Source organism: Cimex lectularius, unplaced genomic scaffold (assembly GCF_000648675.2).
Source record: "Cimex lectularius strain Harlan isolate CLEC.00 unplaced genomic scaffold, Clec_2.1 scaffold228, whole genome shotgun sequence".
Classification (NCBI taxonomy): Eukaryota; Metazoa; Arthropoda; class Insecta; order Hemiptera; family Cimicidae; genus Cimex; species Cimex lectularius.
In genome coordinates this window covers 691221-714081 of record NW_019392949.1, presented here as the reverse complement: position 1 = coordinate 714081, position 22861 = coordinate 691221, and the positions used below count along the sequence as shown (strand labels likewise).

Here is a 22861-nt window from a genome sequence, read left to right as displayed (position 1 = left end):
TGGATATAAGACGCAATTCTGTGAGGCGGTGATGTTTATCTCGAAAAAGCTTCTCGACCTACTTACCTTTCGATTAGGATGTCGCCTTGATTCGCCCAGAGAACGAAAGCATTCATGAATTAATTACCTCTTTGGCTTTTATTAGATTTCTTCCGCTTTAATTCACTTGCTCAATCCTTCAGATTCAAGACATTTCCACTTTCTCGCAATTAAATCGTGTTTATTGGAATAAACACGTGACACCATTTGTGCAGTACTTACCTGAAACAAAAAGTTTAAAATTAGATTTCTGTATAGTTAGACAACAATGAATATAAGATAAGTGTGAAAACATTTTTTGCGATTATGGTTATTTAATCGTACGTGATTGTTCAAATGTTAAATTGAATAAAATACTTTTTTTTTTTTGCTTGATACGTCTTACACTTGAATGTTTCCAAGCGATAATACTCAATTGTACACTTCAGTTTATATATATATATGTTCATAATATGGAACTGTTGGAACTGTTTGTTTTTTCTTCTTTTTTTTTGGGGGGGGGGCATCCGACAGCTTGGTGGTAATTTCAGCCCCGAGAGCATGCGAAATATAACAACACACATTCCAATACGCATTCACACAAATAAATACATTCATATCTATATACATTTCATTCTATTTAAACTCGTGTCATCAAGGAAGAATGTAGTCGTACACCAATGGCAACTTTACTGGAGGAGAAACCATTTTGTATAGAACAAAATTTAATTTGACATATGCTGTAGAAATAACCGGTAACTATCAGCTCAAGTCTGAACTATTACAACTAATATTAATTAATTTAGATATTTTATTCGAATGGAGTAATTTTTCGTCCGGTGATGCGTGCAGCTCTTGCAAAGCCTGTTTGATCGTTTGTTGTAATACTTGGATTTTTGTTCCATATTATCAGTGTGGTCCTGTTTTGATTTTTTTTAGTCAACTCGTGGCGAATGTTTAATGCGACAATAAAAAAAGTTCGGTATTCGTGACGCCAGTTCGGGCTTTTAGATCTTTTAGGCGTTGCTCAAGATGAGCCACAGATGATTTTAAGGCATCTTGTTGTTCTTTAGGGCATTAGCCCTTAATGTTCGCCCTAAAATTTAAGTAAATGAAGTACTCAATATCCATCAACCTGCATACAATAACAGACTAATCTAATTGGGGTCGATGGGGTACTTTTATAAATATTCCGCCATTGACCTAAGTCACGTACACAGCTGGATATCAGCTCCTACATCTTCACTCTAAAAAATACACTCACACATACAAAATACATATTTTGATGGCTATGTACAATAAAAAATTTCCAATTCCCATAAAAATCTGAATAGGGACTGAAAATTCTCAACAGTGTCCGAGAACCATTCTTAAATCCGGCGGCACACCTACACGCTTTCTGTATGCAACAAGGTCATGATACGCCCCTGTTATGTAGGACACCCTTCTCAGTATAAGGCGCACCTGCGCGAGCTTTGGACCAAAAGTGTCAACCGCGTATGGCCAATCCTCAATCGGGTGTGGACGATCCTCTCCTGCTCAGGTTCTCCGAGGGCCATATAACGGTAGTGCTCTTGACTCGCAAGAGCCTCTCCGACGACCCCGCCCACTGACGCCACCGTCTTTCTTTTCTCATGTTTTTCACTGCGTACTTAGCGTCAGAGGGCCTGATCGCGATGGTTTCCTTACCCTCCAGGCCGACGTGTCCGGGTACCCAAACAACAACCACGGTTTTTCAGAAAGACTCCAGCTCCGCGTATTTCTCTAACAAGAGCACGACGAGAGGGTATACAGAGAACCTGTCTAGTTTATCCAAAACAGCGCTCAGAATCGGTACATACGAGGTAGGCCGAGCCCTCCTCCGTCCGCACTGCGTGCCAAATCGCATACAGCAGTGATGGAACTTGTGTTATGTAACATTCTGTTAATATTCATGTAATTATTCGTAGCTTTGTAAAATGTTATTAATGTCTCTCTTATGTTTATTTTAACATAACAATGGTTCAAACATTTACTAGTCAGTTGTTTTAATGTCAATAATAAGTTAACGAATATGATAATTTTAGACCCTTCTTTGTAACATGGACCAGGTTATAAAAAGTATCAATCATAAAAACATGACAATAATAGGGGGCGTAAATCAAATTGCAAGATAGCAGAAATCTTTCGACCACGCCAGCAGTACTCATTAAACCTAACATGCACATAAATCCCGTTGGTAACTGCCATTACATCATTATTTTTTTACTAGAATTTGATATATACGTTCAACCGTTCAATACACTAATATTATTTTAAAATTTTTCATGAAATACATCAGGCTAATGTTTATATATACATATGCAAATATGTATCATTTCTTTTAAGAACAGTCTACCAAGGTTAATCTCAGTTCCTACAAATTTTACATTGTCAAAATCAAATGTGTGTTTGCGTTGTTGACTATGTTTTGATAAAATTGTATCATGTATATCAATATTCTTCACATCATAATTGTGTTGTTGAATACGGTTGCAAGGTATTGTTTAGTTTGGCCATATAGAAAATAAAACTGTCATTGCAAATCCCACAGTAAATAGCAATTGACTTTGTAAGAATGGGTATTTGCTTTTTAATTTTGTAAACAATTGTCGAATTTTGTCGCTAAGCTTATATACTAGTTTTGATATTATCACAGTTAGATTCCTATAAGCGTTTCAAATTTCTGGAGGAGTTACTTACATAAATAATGGCTGAGACTTCCTTCTCCAAAGCCATCATGTGGCTGGGGTTTGTATTCGTTCCCATGTATTGAATTAACAGACTATTTTTTTTTAACGAGGGTTCGGAATAGCAGAGGTTATATCAACCCTCGGGGTGCCGGTGTTTTTTTTTTGTTTGGAAAAAAAACCATTTGCAAGTATGTCGGGTTCGAAAGCAGGGCCGCTGGATTCGAACCCGAGACCTTTACCTTACAGTGATGAGCGCCGTGTCAATGCCTAAAGCCGGGAACACACTTGTCCGATGCTACCCGACGCCTTGCCACGTTTTGGTGGGGTCTGCACATCTATCCGACGCAAGCACACGTCGCGTACAGTCCACAGCGTTTATCACAATAATCACTATCACAATCACAACGCATCTTTTGTTCTTAGTGCACTATTTTGAGCAAAACCTTGTAATAAATTGTTAGTTATATTTTATGAGCCCAACCATCTAATAAATTGTTTGTTAACCTTAATTGTTTTAAATAAAGTTATTCCTAACCATCATAATTAAATAATGTTTTAAAATCTTATGAATTTTTGATGTCCTTTAATTTTGTTTACATTAAAATAACACGGTGTAATTAATATAACAAAATTACATGTACTTAGTTTGAAATAAACTACAAAAAATATGAGTGTACTATTCTGATGCTACCCGACGAAAATGGTGTAATTTTACGAGCAAAACTATGAAATACTTTGTTAATTAAATTGTATGTGCAAACCGTGTAATAAATTGTTCCAATTTTAGTATATGTACCGCCGAAGCGAGATCAATAAATTGTTAGTTAAATTCATTATATCAAAATGTGTCACCGTATTCCGGTGTTTTGATTAATTTTCTACCAAACCATTAAAATTAATTTTTAAAATAAAAACGAATTAATTTTTAATCATAGTTAATTTGGTTTATATTAAAATAAGTATTGTAATTAATATAACGACAATAATACATGTAGTTTGAATAAAAATATGAGTCACCGGTTCTTTTGCCTTCGACTGTACTCGATGATGCGACCCGACGAAAATCTGGACAGTGGGGATCGCAGAGCGTAGGGTAAGTTAGCGTGGCATAGCATCGGGTAGATGTGCACGGATGTAATACAACCTTATGGAAAACGGGAGTTTCGATTTGCGTAGCATCGGGTAGCGTCGCATGGCGTAGCATCGCGTAAGTGTGTGTGTTCCCGGCTTAAACCGTTGCGGACACCGACGCGCCATTAGCAGACTATTGTTTCAAGATTTTTGGTATCGATTATTCCTGGACATAATTACAATTTTTTGTTTATAACCTAGGTAGACGGTTGTTAAAATAAATGATACATATATTCTAAAATAATAACACATAATTTACAATCCGACCTCAATAACTTCAACATAATTTACAGTGGATACAAAAATTCACAATTAACGCTACAACGTCTCTAATGTAAAACATTAAAATTAAAACAATAATATAATAGTTAACTAGAGATAAAATGTAAAAACTTAAAATGCCCCAAAATATAACGTTATACTATATACGTATAAAACATATTTTGGGTATTTTTATGGCATTTAATAAATGATAGGAGTACAAAAAGCGATCGGGTTGACCGATGTAACAAGGCTGTAACATCTTTAGAAACTCCTCTAGTCACATATTTTTTATCATTGATTTTTATTTTATATCAATTTTTTCTTGTTAATACTGATTCATAGGCCTATTTTCTAAGAGAAATTGTTATATATTGTAAACCAAAATTGTGATTCTTAACATGTACGTTAATGTTGTGTAGAGCCCTGATGAAGACTGAATAAAGAGTCGAAAGCCTGCCAGAGATCTAATAATACACTCGTCGTCCGATTGACCAAATAACTTCTTTCAATTAATTAATCTTTTTATGTAAGGTGTTTGTTGAAAATAAAAAGTTAGTGTCACGAGCGGGATTCGAACCCACGACCTTCGGCTAAATTCGCCGCTGCTCTAATCACTTGAGCTATCGTGACTTCGATCCGTGACACTAATTTTTTCATTTCAACCAATACCTTACATAAAAAGGTTAATGCTGGTCGATAACGACTCCTTTTGTGATTTTATATAATAAAGGAAAATATTATTATTAGAAGATTAAAAGTGTCCAAATTTTTAAACTATTTAAAACTTCCCGACGAATTGGCAAATTTTAACAAAAAAATAAGTTCGAACGCACCTCCAATTGTTAAAATATATATATTTTTTCTCCAGTAAAACATTAATTTCTTTACCTTTATTAAATGTCAGTGAACTATCTATATTATCGGATTGTTTCTACTAAGTGGGAGTAGTTAACCGGTTTAGTTGAAAAACCTCAGCCTTTTAAAGTGCCTGGCTTCCATCTGACGTATGTCTATTCTAATTGGTTTAATATCCGATGTTTCAATGCATAATACAAGTTCACGGCCTTAATATTTTGTAAAGATTACTCTTTTCAAAAATTCGCCGGCTTTTGCTAAACGATCGATGGTATGTATACATGATAGAGGTACTTAGTTATTAAGGCCGGCGCCACACTAGACGGAATGCGACGGAGGTTTTTGTGACGGAAATTTCGCGACGAAAAATCAACTCAACCCCGATCAAGCCACACATAAAGCTGAAATGAACGGAATGACTTCAACGATAGTTTGGATATGCAGTAGATAACGTGACTCAGTTGACCGTGTATGGTACAATGAAACAACTTTTTGTTTTGTATATTTACAAGGCAATGGAGAAGCAGAAGTCGTCTTTTAGCACCATGAAAAGACCAGAATTGAAGAGAACAAAGAATACCCCGGCTCTTATTTGCTCGATAAAAAATCCATTATTCTGTTTAGGGGGTTGGTATGCTGTACGTTTTACAGATGAGTGTACATTTGCTCCCGTCTACAGATGGGCGTGAAGATTGGTGTAGAAAGGGAAGAAGCCTGCAATTTTCCCAAAGCCAACCTTTTCCACGTAGCTCAGTGATGGTGTGGGCGGGAATTTCAATGGAGAGTCGCACAGAATTGGAGGGGCTTTAATGGCCACTCGCTATGTGGGTGAAATTTTAGAAGAGATTTAGAACAACAAATCAGCTCCAATCCTATTATAATGTTATAATGCACGATAATGCCCGTCCACATGTCACTCGCATAGCACAAACGTACAGCATAACATCAGGGTCTTAGCCTGACCAGCCCGTTCTGCAGACTTGAAACCAATCATCTAACATTTATGGGATAACCTCAAAAGAGGAATAAGAGCGCTTCCATCCCTAACCATCACTGCCTGTAACACTCCATGATCCTGAAAGGACTCTTCGTGAAAATGGGCTAACCTCTAGTAAAGATAAATTTCCAGACTGGTAGAAAGCATATCAAGCCGTCTTCGAGATATAATTAAGGGAAGAGGAGGAAATACGCGATATTGGAATATTAACTAAAAATCTAATTAAAGCAAATTTTATCTGTCGGTCTTTTTTTATTTTCTGTTTTTTCTCTCCATTGATTAAAATAAATACAAATCAAAATAGATCGCAAGAGGGTGGATGTTTTTACCTGTCAGTGTACATACAAAACACACGGAACCGCTACATCATAATAGCCACCCCCAAACCAACAAAAAAATTGGTCAGATACATGATCTACAAAATAAACATGGTTCCACTTAACAAGACAAAACTGCATACATTCGCACTACAATCGCACCGTTAAAAACACTACAAAACAAAAATGTAAATGTCTAAAAAAAGACAACACTAAAGTAAAACTAACAAAAATAAATTCAAAAATTAACTTTCACACAACAAAAATAGAGACAAAAACATGCACCACATGAACAACACTTAGCGACAACCTTCGATCTCCACGCGTTTAATGACCTTCACGGTAAAAACACTCCGTAACTCACTGAAGATGGCGTAAGTCTAAATCCGCTAAATAGTTATGAAGTGTCGATTAATTTGCTCATTGATTACTATTCCAACCACAATCAACTTTTTTACATTTCAACGGATGTTAAACCGTTTGTGAGTTAATGTATTGCTTAATTACAGATTAATTAATTTGATTCTTTTTTACAACAGTCACAATAGGAACGACAAACTTTTAATCAGTAGCCTTGAACAAGCCTCAATTGTTCCTGAAGGACAATGTTCCAAGCCCGTGAGGCCCTAAGGAAATTGAAGCGGTTTTCAAAGAAATTGGCTTTTGAAAATCATTTTATCAGCGACGAGGATCTAATGAAATAGCAAACCCCATTTTCATCACCCACACAGGAATACCATCTCTGTAAACTGTGGCCGACCGGAGAAAGCACAGCCCATTGGAAAATTATTGTTTCGTCTTAAAAAACCTCATCCATGTTAAATCTTCGAATAATGGCAGGGGAGGGGACCGCGGTAGCCGAGTGGTTAGCATGAGAGACTCTCACGCCGCGGTCGTGGGTTCGATTCCCACCGTTGCCCCTGGCCCTTTTTTCACAATAACCCCCCCCAAATTTGAACACACATATACGAATTGTCACATGGCTAATATGCATAGTTCATAACGAAAAAAAAAAAATGGCAGGGGATGACGCCACAGACAGTTTTTGTGACTGCTGGCCGGTTCGTTTCAGGGTCAAATCATCTGATTGAATGAGATTCTACCTAAGAAAAAAAACTTCTGTTTTGTGCGACAACTGTGAAGTTGGACGGAAGTAACAACTATGGAAACACGTCTAAAATAATTTCTATTGGAAAATTTGGTGTAATCGCCCAATTAAGGGCTCCAATAAGTATGAAAAATACTTTTTCGATTTTGATCATATTTAAATAATTTTATTTCCAAGATATAACCCTTTAAATAATTGATCGTTAAAAAAGTATCCAGAAACTTGATACCAACAAACACAATAAAAATCAATAACAAAAACAACACTATTGTAATTTCCTGCGTTTTTCTTAGCATTTTTTCTTTATGCCTTTCTGCCTTTCATGCGGCTTAGGTGATTTTTTTATTCAAGCATTTTAAATTTTTTTAAACATTTTTTTAATAGGTTGTCACAGCAGACGTCATGCCTACTCTCGGGGTGTCTATGCTTTTGTCCATTTGTAAGTACGTCCGGCGCAGGATTGGGACCCGTGATCTTTATTTTACACTGATTAGCGCCATGTGTCAAAAAATATTTACAAAAAAAAGTACAATGAGCTAAAAAAGACAAATCACCCAACCATATTGTAATTTGGTCGTTTCCGGCCAATTAATCCGCCTTCCTGTGTTTGTGTCCTCTTATTTTAATGTGTATGGCGTTTTGAATGCGAGTCGTTGTTGATTTGTGTATTTTTTTGTCATACTGAATATGCTGTTTGTATATTTCATGATTGACAAGTGCCTACGCCCATTTACAATACACTTCACAATTCTTGTAAAATAATGGCTTTCTTTTTATTTTAACTTTTAATTGCCATGGCTCCCATTGTTAAATGGGTGACAACAATCTCTTTAAAACTTATGTTAGAAGAAAGAGGTCCTTGTGATCCTGTAATGAACTTATTTTAGTATAATTCCATTTGTAGGGTGGTGGTCACTACAGGGCTCAATGTATAAAACTGCTATCGAATAGGTAGCGTCACTGCTAAAACTGTAAAGATTTGTTACAAATATGGATACTGACAAACTGCTGCAACTTTTCTGGTTGAAAACGATGCTACATTGGTAATGGCTGAAGGCTGGCGACTATGCTGCAGTTGTAATAGGGGTACTCACGATCTCTGTGTTAACCCTGTTAACTCTGTTAGGTCCAGTTAGATCGAGAAAAATGAAGACGTGTTAACATTGCTCCATCTAATGTTAGATGTTAGGTCGAAAATCTAGTCACATTGCTGTCCGTTAGGGCGTAGCTAACCAACATAGCGGCCATGACATAACAGCTGTTTTTTGTTTAAACGTATTTTTATTCTTAAATACGCATTAATTAAATCTGAGAAATACATTTCTTTTGTTAATTTCTTACTTTTCCTTTTACTCTCTTCCATAATAAATACTTCCCCTATCCTATAAAGTTGTAGGCTGCTAGACCTTAGTATACAAGTTAGGTATGCCGGTACGAATTGAAGCGGGATATTTAGTTAGTACTTTTCGAGTGTATATATTGCATTTTGAATGAAAGAATTAATTAATTTTTCTTTTTATTAACTTCTTGCATCTTACAATTTAACAAAAAAGAAAACCAAAACAAACAAAAATAATCGTTCAAAGACTGTTATTGCTTTACATTTGGTTCTACCGGTCGCATCATTACAAAAAAATTAACGTTTAACAAGCTAAGAAAAGTAGGGGGCGTTCACGACCTTGCTGGACATTTTCTATTCGAGTTAACACGAGTTAACATTTTACAAACATCGTGAATACCCCTACATTATGGATGTTTTAACAGTAAATGTTATCGCCACTAGTGACATCTTTCGTCAAGCTACTTGAACTTAAATGATGGTGTAGTGCATCGGTTTTGTTTTACTTATCTTAGGCTATATAAAATCATGCTAAAATTTAGAACTATATAAATATATGCTATAAAATCACTTAAAATAAATGAATAAAGATTATTGGTGGCCACAACACTAGAATAGCTGTTTCCTTTTTCCCATATGCGAGCCCAATTGAAATTCGATATGTATTCCATTATTAAGAGAATATGAACTTTCTATTTAAACAAACTTTCCGACATTTAACCGTTGACGCAAACGAATAGAAGTTTTAAATTATTTTACGAAATAAACGTACTCATTTGTGATGAATCACAATAAAATTAACTATTTCCATCCCTTTCATAGAAGAAAAAGCGGGAAAATCGGTTTAGGGAAACCGTCTTGTCAATATCCATTTGAAAAAGAAACTGTTTTGGCACATGGGCCCGCTTGAAGCGTACGTTGCCATTTGGACAGGGGATGGGAAATTCCATGGCTCGAATGGCTGACATTTAGACAGGGGTGAAACCTGAACCAGGCCCATAAGAACGACTCAAACATTCTTTTACAAATTACTATACAACGCAATCAACTAACTAAACATTAACAATTACACTACAAATACATTGTTTAGTTATTTTGATGCCATCATATTTGTAATACTCTTATAACTTTATTTTATGTGTCTTATCAAGATTTTAATTATAGACAACACCAATATGACACCACATGAATAGCACCACACCTTATGCTCTGAAAATGACCCGAATAAAGGTCAAAACGTCGGCAAAAAAATGAAAAACGTGTTCTTTCTAAACTGCATCATTCTTGACCGCTCCTCACGTCTTCAACAAATTATTTTAATTATAACTTTCTTCCAAAATTAATTATCAAGTTTTATGAAAATACGTTACAAAATTCATTTGAATGAACATGATGGAACGATGTAAACTTAAAATATAGGAATATTTAGGAATTCTTCTTGAGGTCTACCAATGTTCGATGTTTGGTTCTATAAGACTTCACATTCAGGGTTTAGTTTGTGTTTAGACCGTAGTAATCAAAAATAACCAAAATATGTAGATAGTTTCTAGGTATGTAGTTTCTAAATATTATTTAGTAATTAAAACATACCTACAGATCCTTTAAGTGGTGAATAAATTATCCAATGGTAACAAAAACTTGACAGTTTTGTAAATTTCTCCAGGTCCTACATTGTTTTCTTTAGGACTTATCATACCTGGGTGATTTTTCTGCCCACGCTTTTTAACCATTTTTGTACATATGTTTATTTATATACTTTTCGAGATATTTTTAACCTCATCCTAAATACAGTTTTGTTCGTATGTTGAGGCTCATCGGAAACGTACGGAGGATGAAAGTAAATATAATGCAATAAAATAATAAAATATGTGCCAAGTACTTTGGAAAAATAATAAGACAAATCACCCAAACATACAAATTTGGCTGTTTCCGATGTTTGGGTGCTTTTATTTTAAAATTTGTATGTCGAATTGAATGGGAGTCGTTATTGATTTGTGTTATTTTTGATTTGATATTGAGATGTTGTGTCTGTATTTTTTATACTGTCAAAACCAGGTAATTAATTGCTAGAGTTGATGATGGGTATCTGCGAGTCGGTGAACGGAAAACACCGGAAAATTCAACTAATAATTTATTCTTGTTGAACCGGCATAGGGTCACGTACTGGGTCTGTCTCCACTCGCGTTTTTTGAGTTATTCAAAAGCGTTTCGGCATTGCTCCATCTTCAGTGAGGAACTGGAGACAGACCCAGTGACCCTGTACCGGCTCAAGAAGAATAAATTCTCAATTTAATAATTTTTATTAAAAAGCGGGAGTGGTTGTTTAACAAAGCTATCGAGTACTTTGTGGGGTGAGTGTGTGATGTCTGGAAAGTAAAATTAAGTTATTAGCGAGAATGGAGTTGGTTCGACAGTTCCACGGGAATATCAAGTACTCTGGGAGAATGTGACCAGACTTCTATGTTTCTATAGGGTATTGATGTACATGTATGTATTGTATGTATTGGGTATTGTCTGTAGTTTGCAACCTAAAGTATAAACAAGAGACTAGTATTTTAGGATATCGACTTAGTTTTCATTTAAAAGCACATAATTAGTAACCAGATCGAGACGCTCAAATTGCTACAGGTTGAAAAGGACACGTTTTTGTCTAAATTTCCCTTTTTTATCTACATATTATTTGTTCGTTTATGTTAGAAAAAATTCTACGTGAGTTTTCAATAAAAAGTAAATACATTACTGATTTACTTTTATTTTGGCGTTTCGGGAATTTACACCCTTCATCAGGATTTATATTTTTTATAAAAAGACATTCATATTGTTATTTTACAACATTTTATTAAAACATGCCTTATATTGTATTAAATTTATAATTTATTATTATTTATATTATATTTTAAAAAATATGATGGCCTTCTTACATCTGTTATTGACGTTTATTTATTTATTATTACTATTATTAACATTTTAGGCCGTTTTAACGGCTTAGTTCATTTCACGATATATATATATGTATATATTGTCAATTTAAATTGAAATCATAAACTAATCTATCCTATTGCCACCCAAAGGCTTAATTTATGCTTTTAAAATAGTTAATTTGGAAGGCCAAATTTATGCAAAAAACACATTTTAAATTTTAAAATTTATTTCTGTTCTTTAATTAGAATTTCGAATTGACAATTTATTTACAAGTCGCATGTTAAAATCATTATTAATTTATTGAAACTCACCAATTTTTGACCTTATTTAATTTGATTTATATTAAAATAAGTATGTTTTAATTAATTTAACAATAAAAATATATATAATTTGAAATAAAAGTCAGCTATAACTGGCAAGTATTTTTTGTCTTTGAGTATATCATTTTTTGTATAGTTTTTTTATAGTAGGATTTAATTTATCCTTTTAAAGTAGTTAATTCGGAAGGCGAAATGTATACAAAAAACCCATTTTAAATTTTAAAATTTATTTCTGTTCTTTAATTAAAATTTCGAATAGACGTTTATTTGTATTCATTTTATGTTATTACTAGGTAACATTTAAAAAGCAATATAAAAAATTTACTATTTATTTACAAGCCACATGTTAGAATCATTATTAATATATTAAAAATCACCAAATTCTGATCTTTCTTAATTTTATTTATGTTAAAATAATGTTGTAATTAATTTAACAATAAAAATATATATAATTTGAAATCAAAGTGAGATACAACTGGCAGATATTTTTTTGTCTTTGGATAGCTATATCATTTTTTACATAAGTTTTTATAGTAGAATTAGTAACCGCTACTAAAAAATACATAAATAAAAACTATATAAAATTTTAAAATATAATGAATAATTATTTCTGCAGTACTCGCAAAACTGAATTTTATCAAAAGCTACGTATATTTTCTTGTTTTTCAAGTTTTGTTTAAATATTCGGTTTTTGTTTCATGGTGTTTATCTCCGACCATATGTCAAAAGTATTAACCGTAACGAAGTAACGTGAAATTGTATTAAACGGAAATACGAGTATTAATCAAATTAATGAAATATCTCCTGTCTATCAGAACTCCAATCATTGTCACAGTTCATTAAGTTAAAATGAGATTTATTGACACCTGCTCAGGGGGATTAACTCTACTACCACTTCAACATTTAACTCCTGCCCTTCATTTTTTTATTTTATTATGAAATAATTAAATCTTGAAATATACACGGGTTTGTTTGGTGGTTTAAAGGTTTAAAGTTTATAATGATCGCGATCGATGATATTTGGTTTGAGATAAATCCATAACCCTGTTCTTAATAGCTAATAAATGTCAAAAAGTAAAATGTTGTTATTGATGACGAAGGATTATTATTGAACAGAGAAACTGTTTATCGCATTCTTTGATTACCTAGTTTTTAACGACTCAGTTTATCCTTGGAGAATTGCCAGACAAAGAAACGTATGCGAATAGGCAAGCGTCATATAATAAAACTATTTTTGTTTATGAGATTATTTTTATCCGTAAAAATAATACTCGCCTAATTAAGTTCGAAGATTTTAGCATAAAACAAAATTATTCTCGAGGGTTAAAATTATTACTTTAGCAAGCCGCTTTGTTTCTTGTTTTATTCATTTTATTTGTTTATTCATTTTTTATTCATAGAGACAATTCACTATTGTTACCAGTAAAGACAATATTTTCTTTTAGATCAATTAATTTTCGTGGAACGATTAACCAAATAAATTCTTTTTGATTAATCAACCTTTAAGTAATGTATTGGTTGAGATAAAAAAAGTCAGTGTCACGAGCGAGATTCGACCCCACACCCTCGGCTAAATACGCCGCTGCTCTACCACTTGAGCTATCGTGATTAGATCCACTCGGACACCAACTATTCACCAAATTCAAAAGGTGGGGTTGAGATGGGCAGTTGGTGTCCGGGTGGATAATTAAAATGAAAACAAATTATGACTTTAACATAACAGGACCATTGAATAAATACATAATTGCTTCATGAAACCTCATACATCTCAAACTCATAAGGTGGGGAGTTGATGTCCGAGTGGATCGAGGTCACGATAGGTCAGGTGGTAGAGCAGCGGCGTATCTAGCCGATGGTCGTGGGTTCGAATCCCTCTCGTGCCATTAACTTTTTTTCATCTCAACTAAAAACCTTAATTAATTGTTTTATAAATATTTTCATTTTCGGTTTATTTAAGTTAAATTTAAATTTTAATAAGATTTCGTGGTCCGATTGGCCTAATAAATTATTTTCAATTATTTAATCTTTAATTAAGGTTTTGGTTGAGATAAAACCTAATAGATATAATAAGCCGAATGAAGAATAGTTCACTAAAGCTCTCCGTGGGCATTTCATTTGTCGACGAGAATCAAATAGATTACACGACATTTGAAAAATGGCAAAAAGGAGGGAAAATTCAAAAGGTGGGGTTGAGATGGGGGTGTCCGAGTGGTCGAAGTCACGTTAACTCAAGTGGTAGAGCAGCGGCATATTAAGCCCAAGGTCATGGGCTCGAATCCCGCTCGTGACCCTAACTTTTTCATTTCAACCAATACCCTACATAAAAATTAATTAATTAATTGAAAGAAGTTATTTGGACAATCGGACCAAAGCATAATGGATGTAATATATATTATATATACAGCGTGTTTGGCTATTCAAGTTACAAACTTTGCCAGTAGATTCTACATTCAAAGTAGAACCAAAACGTCCTAATTAACTATGGTCCGAATCTCAAAAGTTTCGGAGTTATTTCACTATTTCTGATTTTTTGAGATTTCACGACCTTGCTTCAAATAAACAATAATACCTCCAAAATTAAAAGGTTTAGGGCAAATCCGTTTTTAGTTCACTCAAAATTCCCTTCAGTTTATATATTTTTTATTATTATTAATCTTTCTACCTACCAACCAGTCAACCACAGTTTCCATTCCTTCATTAGTTTCTTAATATTTGAAAAAGTAATTAAAAAGCAATTACCTCACAAAAAAGGATATTAAATAAAGTACGTTTTCTGAAATTTGCAGGTCTCTAGGATTGGAAATAGTAGTTAGATTCACCATAGTAAGTTTTTCAACATTGAAAAAAAGACTTATTTTTCAAAGTTGGGGCTACTAAAACGCGTATTTCACCAACGTTTACAAATTTAGTATTGGTCACATGAAAATATAGCATAGTTTTCAATGGTATCAGCGGATTTTTCCAAAACCTTTCTGTTCTGGAGTTATCACTGTTTATTTTAAGCAAGTTCGTAAAATGTTAAAAAGTCAGAAAAAGGGGAATAACTCCGCAACTGTTGAGCTTCGAACCATAGTTAATTAGGACATTTTGGTTTTATTTCGAATGAAGAATCTGCTGGCAAAGTTTGTAACACGAGTAGCCGAACGCCCTGTATTTATACATATATATGAAGAATAGTTCTCTAAAGCTCTCCGTGGCCATTTCATTTGTCGCCGAGAATCAAATAGATTACACGACATTTGAAAAATGGCAAAAAAGAGGGAAAATTCAAAAGGTGGGGTTGAGATGGGAAGTTAGTGTCCGAGTGGATCGAAGTCACGATAGCTCAACTGGAAGAGCAGCGGCGAATCTAGCCGAAGGTCGTGGGTTCGAATCCCGTTTGTGACACTGACTTTTTTTATTTCAACCAAAACCTTAATTAAAGAGTACTTAATTGAAAATAATTTATTTCGTCAATCGGACCACGAAACCTAACAGATGTAATAAGCAAAATGAAGTATTCTTCACTGGGGGAAATTCTTTGTATTTGAGGAGTTACTACGACATAAATTACAATCCGTACGGTAACTCTGACCCCTTGGCGATGGGTATTGTTTATGAGCAGCTGCCTTCCCGATTAAAATAAACCTCTTTCCCGCCCTACTCACGGATAATTTATTATGTTCAATTAACAATGAGACTTGATTGATGTGTTTGAACTCTCTTTTCTGACATCGCGATTAGAAACAAGAGGTTTTTGTTTATCGATGTAGAAAATTGGGTCAGATTTTATCAGAAAATGAACATTGACAGTTAGTGAATTATGCAGGGTAAAATGATTTCCTACTAATATATTTGTACAAACATTTTACATTGAAAAAAAGTCAAACAAACACAGCCGATAACTTAGCAATATTTAAAGTGCAATAATTAACTAGTTTGTATTTTGTAAATCNTTAATATTTATGGTCGAGTGTTCGAATCCCGCTCGTGACACTACTTTTTTATCTCAACCAAAAACCTTAATTAATTGAAAAGAATTTATTTGGTCAAGCGGACCACGAACTGTAATGTATTTAAGAATTAAACTGAAGTATATCTTCACGAAAGCTCTCCGTGGCCATTTCATTTGTCGCCGAGAATCTAATAGATTACACGACATTTGATAAATGGCAGAAAGGAGGGAAAATTTGAGATGGGAAGTTGGTGTTCGAGCGGATCTAAGTCACGATGGCTCAAGTGGTGGCGTAGCGGCGTATTTATCCGAAGGTGGGTTCGAATCCCGCTCGTGGCACTGTTTTTTTATCTCAACGATAACCTTAATTAATGAATAATTAATTGTAAAATGACAGTTAATTGGTCAATCGGACCACGAACTGTAACGGATAAAACATACAAATAGAAATCTAACGAAAATGGCAAAAAGGAGGGAAAATTATTTATTATAGACAGTTTTAAATCTAAAAAATTTAACGAACTAACGTTTTTGTTTTCCGATATAAAACTTATACTATGGTGTAAAGAATTAATCCTGTGTAAGTCCGGAAACGGACATAGGAACAGGCAGCCTTAGACCTTTGAAGGTGTAAAGAATTAATTAATTGAAGAAATTCTTTTAGATCGTCTAGGGTTATAGAATAAAAGAAGGATTTTCTAGAGAAATGGAATAACTAACGGTCACTTAAATTATAAAAGATTGTTAACTTACAACATATTCCTAAATGTAATATATAATATAATGTCTTTCAAGTAATTAATCTGTATGTAAGGTATTGGTTGAAAGGAAAAAGTTAGTTTCGCGAGCGGGATTCGAACCCACGACCTTTGAATCCATTTCCGAATTTTCCCTCCTTTTGAAAAATGGAAAAAAAGAAGAAAATTCGAAAGGTAGGTTGAGAGGAGAAGTTGGTGTCTGAGTGGATCGAAGTCACGATAGCTCAAGTAGTAGAGCAGCGGCGTATTTAGCCGAAGGTCGTGGGTACGAATCCTCTCGACACACTAACTTTTTCATTTCAATCAATACCTCACATAAAGATTAATTAATTGAAAAGAATTTATTTGGTCAAGCGGACCACGAAACCTAATAAAATACAGTACAATATTCAGCTCCCCGTCGAAATTATTGCAACTAACGGTTTCTTTTTGCCATAACTTTGACACTTTTTTCCCATTGCGCCATTGTGTTCAGCGAAAAAAAAATCATTTGAAATGATGTATAGGGTCGTATATAATGATCGTATTTGAAATTGTACCCTGTATAATTTTTCTCCCAAAAAAGGTAAAAATTTGAAACTACACTAAAGAATATATAAAATATATAGCATATAGTATAATTCTTTTCAATTAATTAAGGTTTTTGGTTGAGATAAAAAACCCACGAACTTCGGCTAAATACGCCGCTACTCTACCACTGAAAAATGGCAAAAAATGGGGAAAACTCTTCAGGTGGGGTTGAGATGGGAAGTTAGTGTCCGAGTGGATCGAAGTCACGATAGCTCAACTGGAAGAGCAGCGGCGAATCTAGCCGAAGGTCGTGGGTTCGAATCTCGCTCGTGGCCTGGCTTTTTTATTTCAACCAATAACTTTCATAAATACTAATCAATTGAATTTATGTTTTATATTTGTAAATACTTTAAGTATTTTTTTGTCTTGGTTTATTTCTTTGTTAAAACAGTAAAAATCTGTTCTCGATTGGGTTCAAGTTGTGTTACTAGTTTTATGTACTACCACCGTCAATTTGGTAAGATGTAACCATTTTAAGACCTACCTAAACTATACATAACGATCTAAATATTCCTTTCTTCCAAAATGTAATCCGATCACGTTACGCAAATTTCATAACCATTACAAAATAAATTCAGAAACTAACTTCTACATGCCGAAAATATAGAAAAAGCAACAATTTCCTGACAGATAACCAACACCACTTCCACCAACAAAAGCCCTGATCTCACTCGCACCCTACCAACAACGCCCCTTTTTCATACAGAGTATGAACAATTTGTTCCTTTACCACATAAACTTTTTTGAATGCAATTATTTTATTTGTATCTTATACACACCCTGTACATGAGAAATGCGTTCACAAAACGTCACCGCTTTTACACTATTAGCGTGTTAGTTTAGATTTGACAGGCTTGACAATTTAACAAGAAAACGTATGTTTCTACAAGTCAATGTTCTGAAAAAAAAAACTCTTTTAAGAATGTAACATTTTAAAACTACTGTCATATGTCCAACGATTTTTACTGTATTAAAAAAACGTAATATGAGAAAACATTTTTTTTTTGTGTGGTATAAACCACACTTTCAATTTAATCACGTTTGCGAGCGGTTTTTTTCAACGAAGAAAAATGCTAAAAGGTCGCTGTCCGTCAGCGGTCGAAAAGTTTGATCTAATTGAACCGGGAAACTTTATTTTTAAAGGTTGGTTTCGCAAGCTTCTTGAAAAGTTTCCGGCTTCGAACTGGAAGGCGCTCGGAAAAAGCCCAGGTGCTCCCAAAATTAGCATAACTTTTCTCGGTGCCCGGGACAACTTTTTTTTCTGCAGTTGCAATCAGATAAAAATTGTAGGGAATGACTAGAGTATAAGAATCTCTTCAGCCATCGCTCAACAACAGTCCAGCTTGGTCTGGGAAATGTAATTTTGGGAAAATCAAAAAAAAATTTGTATTATTGAATTATTATCGTTTCGCGGCACATTAAACTCAAAGTTTTCCTTCGGCCGTAACACCGTAGCAAACACATGTGTAATATGTGGAAGAATCTTGCTGTATGCACAGATCAAGCAGTCAAAATATACTTAGTCACCTCAAAATAAATTAAAATTTACGATGCATAGCTATAAACTTAATTATGCTTATTTCCAGTCGGAGTTACTACAGAACCGAGACCTCCTGAAGTAAATGTTTTTTTTTAAATTAAGCACTTGAAGTTTGGTGTGTTTTGATCATTCTGGTCTGCCTGTCCTAAGTGTTTTGGAACGTCTCGGCAACTTCAGCATGAATGATTTTTGTTAGGTCGAGCCTTTGTAAGAAGTTAGTGAAATGTAGGAATATGATAGAATAGTTCACGATAAATAATAGACGAATCCATTTGAACGCTGTTATTTTGTAAAAATTGAAGTCTTAAAATGATCAATAGCGCAGCGCCAGGTCATCAGGACATTGACAGGACAGGAAATATCATAATATAAGGAGCGGCATTGTCGCGGTGCGACGGACAAAGTTGTCGGGATGTGGGGGATGTCGCAAAGGGTCGTGCTTCGTTGTTTTCGGGATTTCAATTACCGAGATAAAATCTCTTACAAATCTCGACCCTATTAACTCAACCTCTATTGTCCGACCTTTGTCCTTCTTCGGGGAGAAATTCCATTTTGAATAGTCTTCCCTCATCCATCGCAGTGGTTCATTCGGTATCATATTTTAGACATTCCGTGGATTCGCAGAGAACAAAAACCATTGAAAAGAGGATCAAACAGTCATAATGATAGGTTTGTACAGATATGGAATATAATGTTTTGTACAAGATAATTTATTCTCATCCATCTAAAGTTCCTCATTTTCCCTCTCGAATGACCTAAAGAACAGTACAATGTTTGTTTGTAAACGTTAATTACTAACATTAATAGTCGTCCTAATGGTTGATGATATATATGTTTAAGTTTCCCTTTTTAATTATAAATTCATACATTGTTCACTGAATATACAACCAAGTTGATACAAAAATTGGATAATCAAGTGGAATATAAACTAATAAAATAACAGAAATTTATGATTTCACATATTCTCGCAAATCGCTTCCCAAAGCGATAATAAACTGTTTCGAAAGTTCAAATTAAAAAAAAATTCATACTTGATGAGAAAATTCTATTCAATACCGTAATTTTTATTATGTTATTTCCTGTAATAACCACGCATAATGCATTTGTAAAAACATAATTGAATTTTAGGTGGATAACTACATTGCTATTGTAGGTAAGCATTAAATAAATATATTTTGTAAATTTATTGCATAGTTGCATTTGAAATTTACAATTGATAATCTAGTTTGAGTCTGATTGTTAACATAATTTATATAATGTAAACTGTTTCAGCAAACAATATTATAAATTAACAATTTTTAAGAATATATTGTTATTAACTGAAATTAACATGTACCTCTAAATGACACCAAATTTAACATACACAAAATTCAAAACATATAAAAAAACAAAACGAAAGAACAATAGCAAAGTTTGCAGGACAGAATTAATTTCTATTTTTAAAAATAGTATAAATAATAAATATATAGGATAATGATATAATAAGAGTACAAAAATAGGATAGGTAATATACGTAAGAATTTGTTTGTTCGTTGATAATAAATGATTGTAGTCACGATGAATTTTGACAGTAATAAAATACATTAATTATCATTTCTTGGTCTTAAACATTCGACAATGACGATAGCCGATTTTTTGCTTCGGGTCGATAATATATTTAGATAGATAATGGGCATCTCAATGAAAAATGTTCCATTGTTTAAGATTTGTGTGAACTGCATATATCAAAGTTCATTAATGTATCAATGCTATAGAAATTACTCTTCACCTAAGGCGTAATGTTTTAGCATCACTTCAATTTAGCATCAAACAACCTTAATTGCATTATCACACTTCTCTCGATAATTGGGTTTCTATTCTATCCGCTAGATACGTATCACAAGTGCCCAAGTTTCTCCATATCCTGTATTCAATGTGTGTGTAATATATATATAATATTATATCCCTCAGACGGTTTTAAACCATGAGGAACGTATTTCTTGCTCTGTAATATATACTGCCGGTCTGTAAACTTTGTATAAATATTAAACAATAAAGACATATAGTAGTAGCATATATATTATATATGTATAAAAGTACGTGTTCAATATTTTTTAGTGTAGTTTGAAATTTTTACCTTTTTTGGGAGAAAAATTATACAGGGTACAATTTCAAATACGATCATTATATACGACCCTATACATCATTTCAAATGATTTTTTTTCGCTGAACATAATGGCGCAATGGGAAAAAAGTGACAAAGTTATGGCAAAAAGAAACCGTTAGTTGCAATAATTTCGACGGGGAGCTGAACATTGTACTGTATTTTATTAGGTTTCGTGGTCCGCTTGACCAAATAAATTCTTTTCAATTAATTAATCTTTAATTAAGGTTTTGGTTGAGATAAAAAAGTCAGTGTCACAAGCGGGATTCGAACCCACGACCTTCGGCTAGATACGCCGCTGCTCTACCACCTGAGCTATCGTGACCTCGATCCACTCGGATATCAACTCCCCATCTCAACCCCACCTTATGATTTTCCCTCCTTTTGCCATTTTTCAACATTAACACCTTAACACATTAACTTTTTTTCATCTCAACTAAAAACCTTAATTAACTGTAAAGTATTAATTGGTCAAGCGGACCACGAAATTAGTGAATTTTACTGTATTTTATTAGGTTTCGTGGTCCGCTTGACCAAATAAATTCTTTTCTATTAATTAATCTTTAATTAATTTTTTGGTTGAGATAAAAAAAGTCAGTGTCACAAGCGGGATTCGAACCCACGACCTTCGGCTAAATACGCCGCTGCTCTTCCAGTTGAGCTATCGTGACTGATCCACTCGTATCCCACTCGTACTTCCCATTTCAACCCCACCTCTTGAATTTTCCTTCCTTTTTGCCATTTTTCAGCCGCTACGTACCTAGCCGTAGATCGTGGGTTCGAATCCCGCTTGTGACACTGACTTTTTATCTCAACCAAAAACCTTAATTAATTGAAAAGAATTGTACTGTATGCTCATGAAAATCCGAATTCCTCTCTCCGAAAAGTTGGAAAGGTTTTGGGTTTAAAAAAAATGTAAGGATGTTTTCCGCACTCACAATTTTAAGCCATATCGCTCTCATCCTGTCCAGGGACTCGGGACTCCTCACCAACGTTTACAAATTTAGTATTGATCACATCTTACTGGAATTTTAGCGAAATTTTCAATGATATCAACTTATTTGTCAAAAACCTTTTTGTTTTGGAGTTATCATTGTCTATTTGAAGTAAGGTCTTGAAATCTTAAAAAATCAGAAAAAAAGGAATAACTCCGAAACTGTTGAGATTCGAACGATAGTTAATTAGTGCTTTTTGGTTCCATTTTAAATGTAGGATTTACTGGCAAATTTTAAAACTCGAGTAGCCGAACACCCTGTATAATATATATATAAAATAATATATCTATTATGTTTCGTGGTCCGATTGACCAAATTTCAATTAATTAATCTTTATGTGAGGTATTGATTGAAATGAAAAAGTTAGTGTGTCGAGAGGATTCGAACCCACGACCTTCGGCTAAATATGCCGCTGCTCTACCACTTGAGCTATCGTGACTTCGATCCACTCGGACACCAACTTCCCATGTCAACCTACCTTTCGAATTTTCCCCCTTTTTTCCATTTTTCAAAAAGAGGGAAAATTCGAAAGATGGATTCAAAGGTCGTGGGTTCGAATCCCGCTCGTGAAACTAACTTTTTCCTTTCAACCAATACCTTACATAAAGAGTAATTACTTGAAAGACATTATTTTATATATTACATTCAGGAATATGTTGTAAGTTAACAATCTTTTATACGTTAAGTGACCGTTAGTTATTCCATTTCTCTAGAAAATCCTTCTTTTATTCTATAACCCTAGACGATCTAAAAGAATTTCTTCAATTAATTAATTCTTTACACCATACTATAAGTTTTATATTGGAAAACAAAAACGTTAATTCTTGAAATTTTTTAGATTTAAAACTGACTATAATAAATAACCTAAGTGAAAAACCCACATCTACAGATACTATACCAGCAGATTCTTCTCACCCATGGACCTAAAATGCTGTGAAT

At 33.9% G+C, this 22861-nt stretch overlaps 1 protein-coding gene across 1 annotated transcript in view; it reads right to left on the bottom strand.

The window, feature by feature from the left end:
* Nucleotides 1–242: 242 nt before the first annotated feature.
* Nucleotides 243–22861, bottom strand: part of LOC112127903 (potassium voltage-gated channel subfamily KQT member 1-like) — a 155708-nt gene continuing 133089 nt past the window's right edge. The window contains exon 5 of the mRNA XM_024229454.1: nucleotides 243–261. Coding sequence (XP_024085222.1) covers nucleotides 258–261 — 4 coding nt within the window. The 3' untranslated portion in view covers nucleotides 243–257. The remainder of the gene's footprint in view (nucleotides 262–22861) is intronic.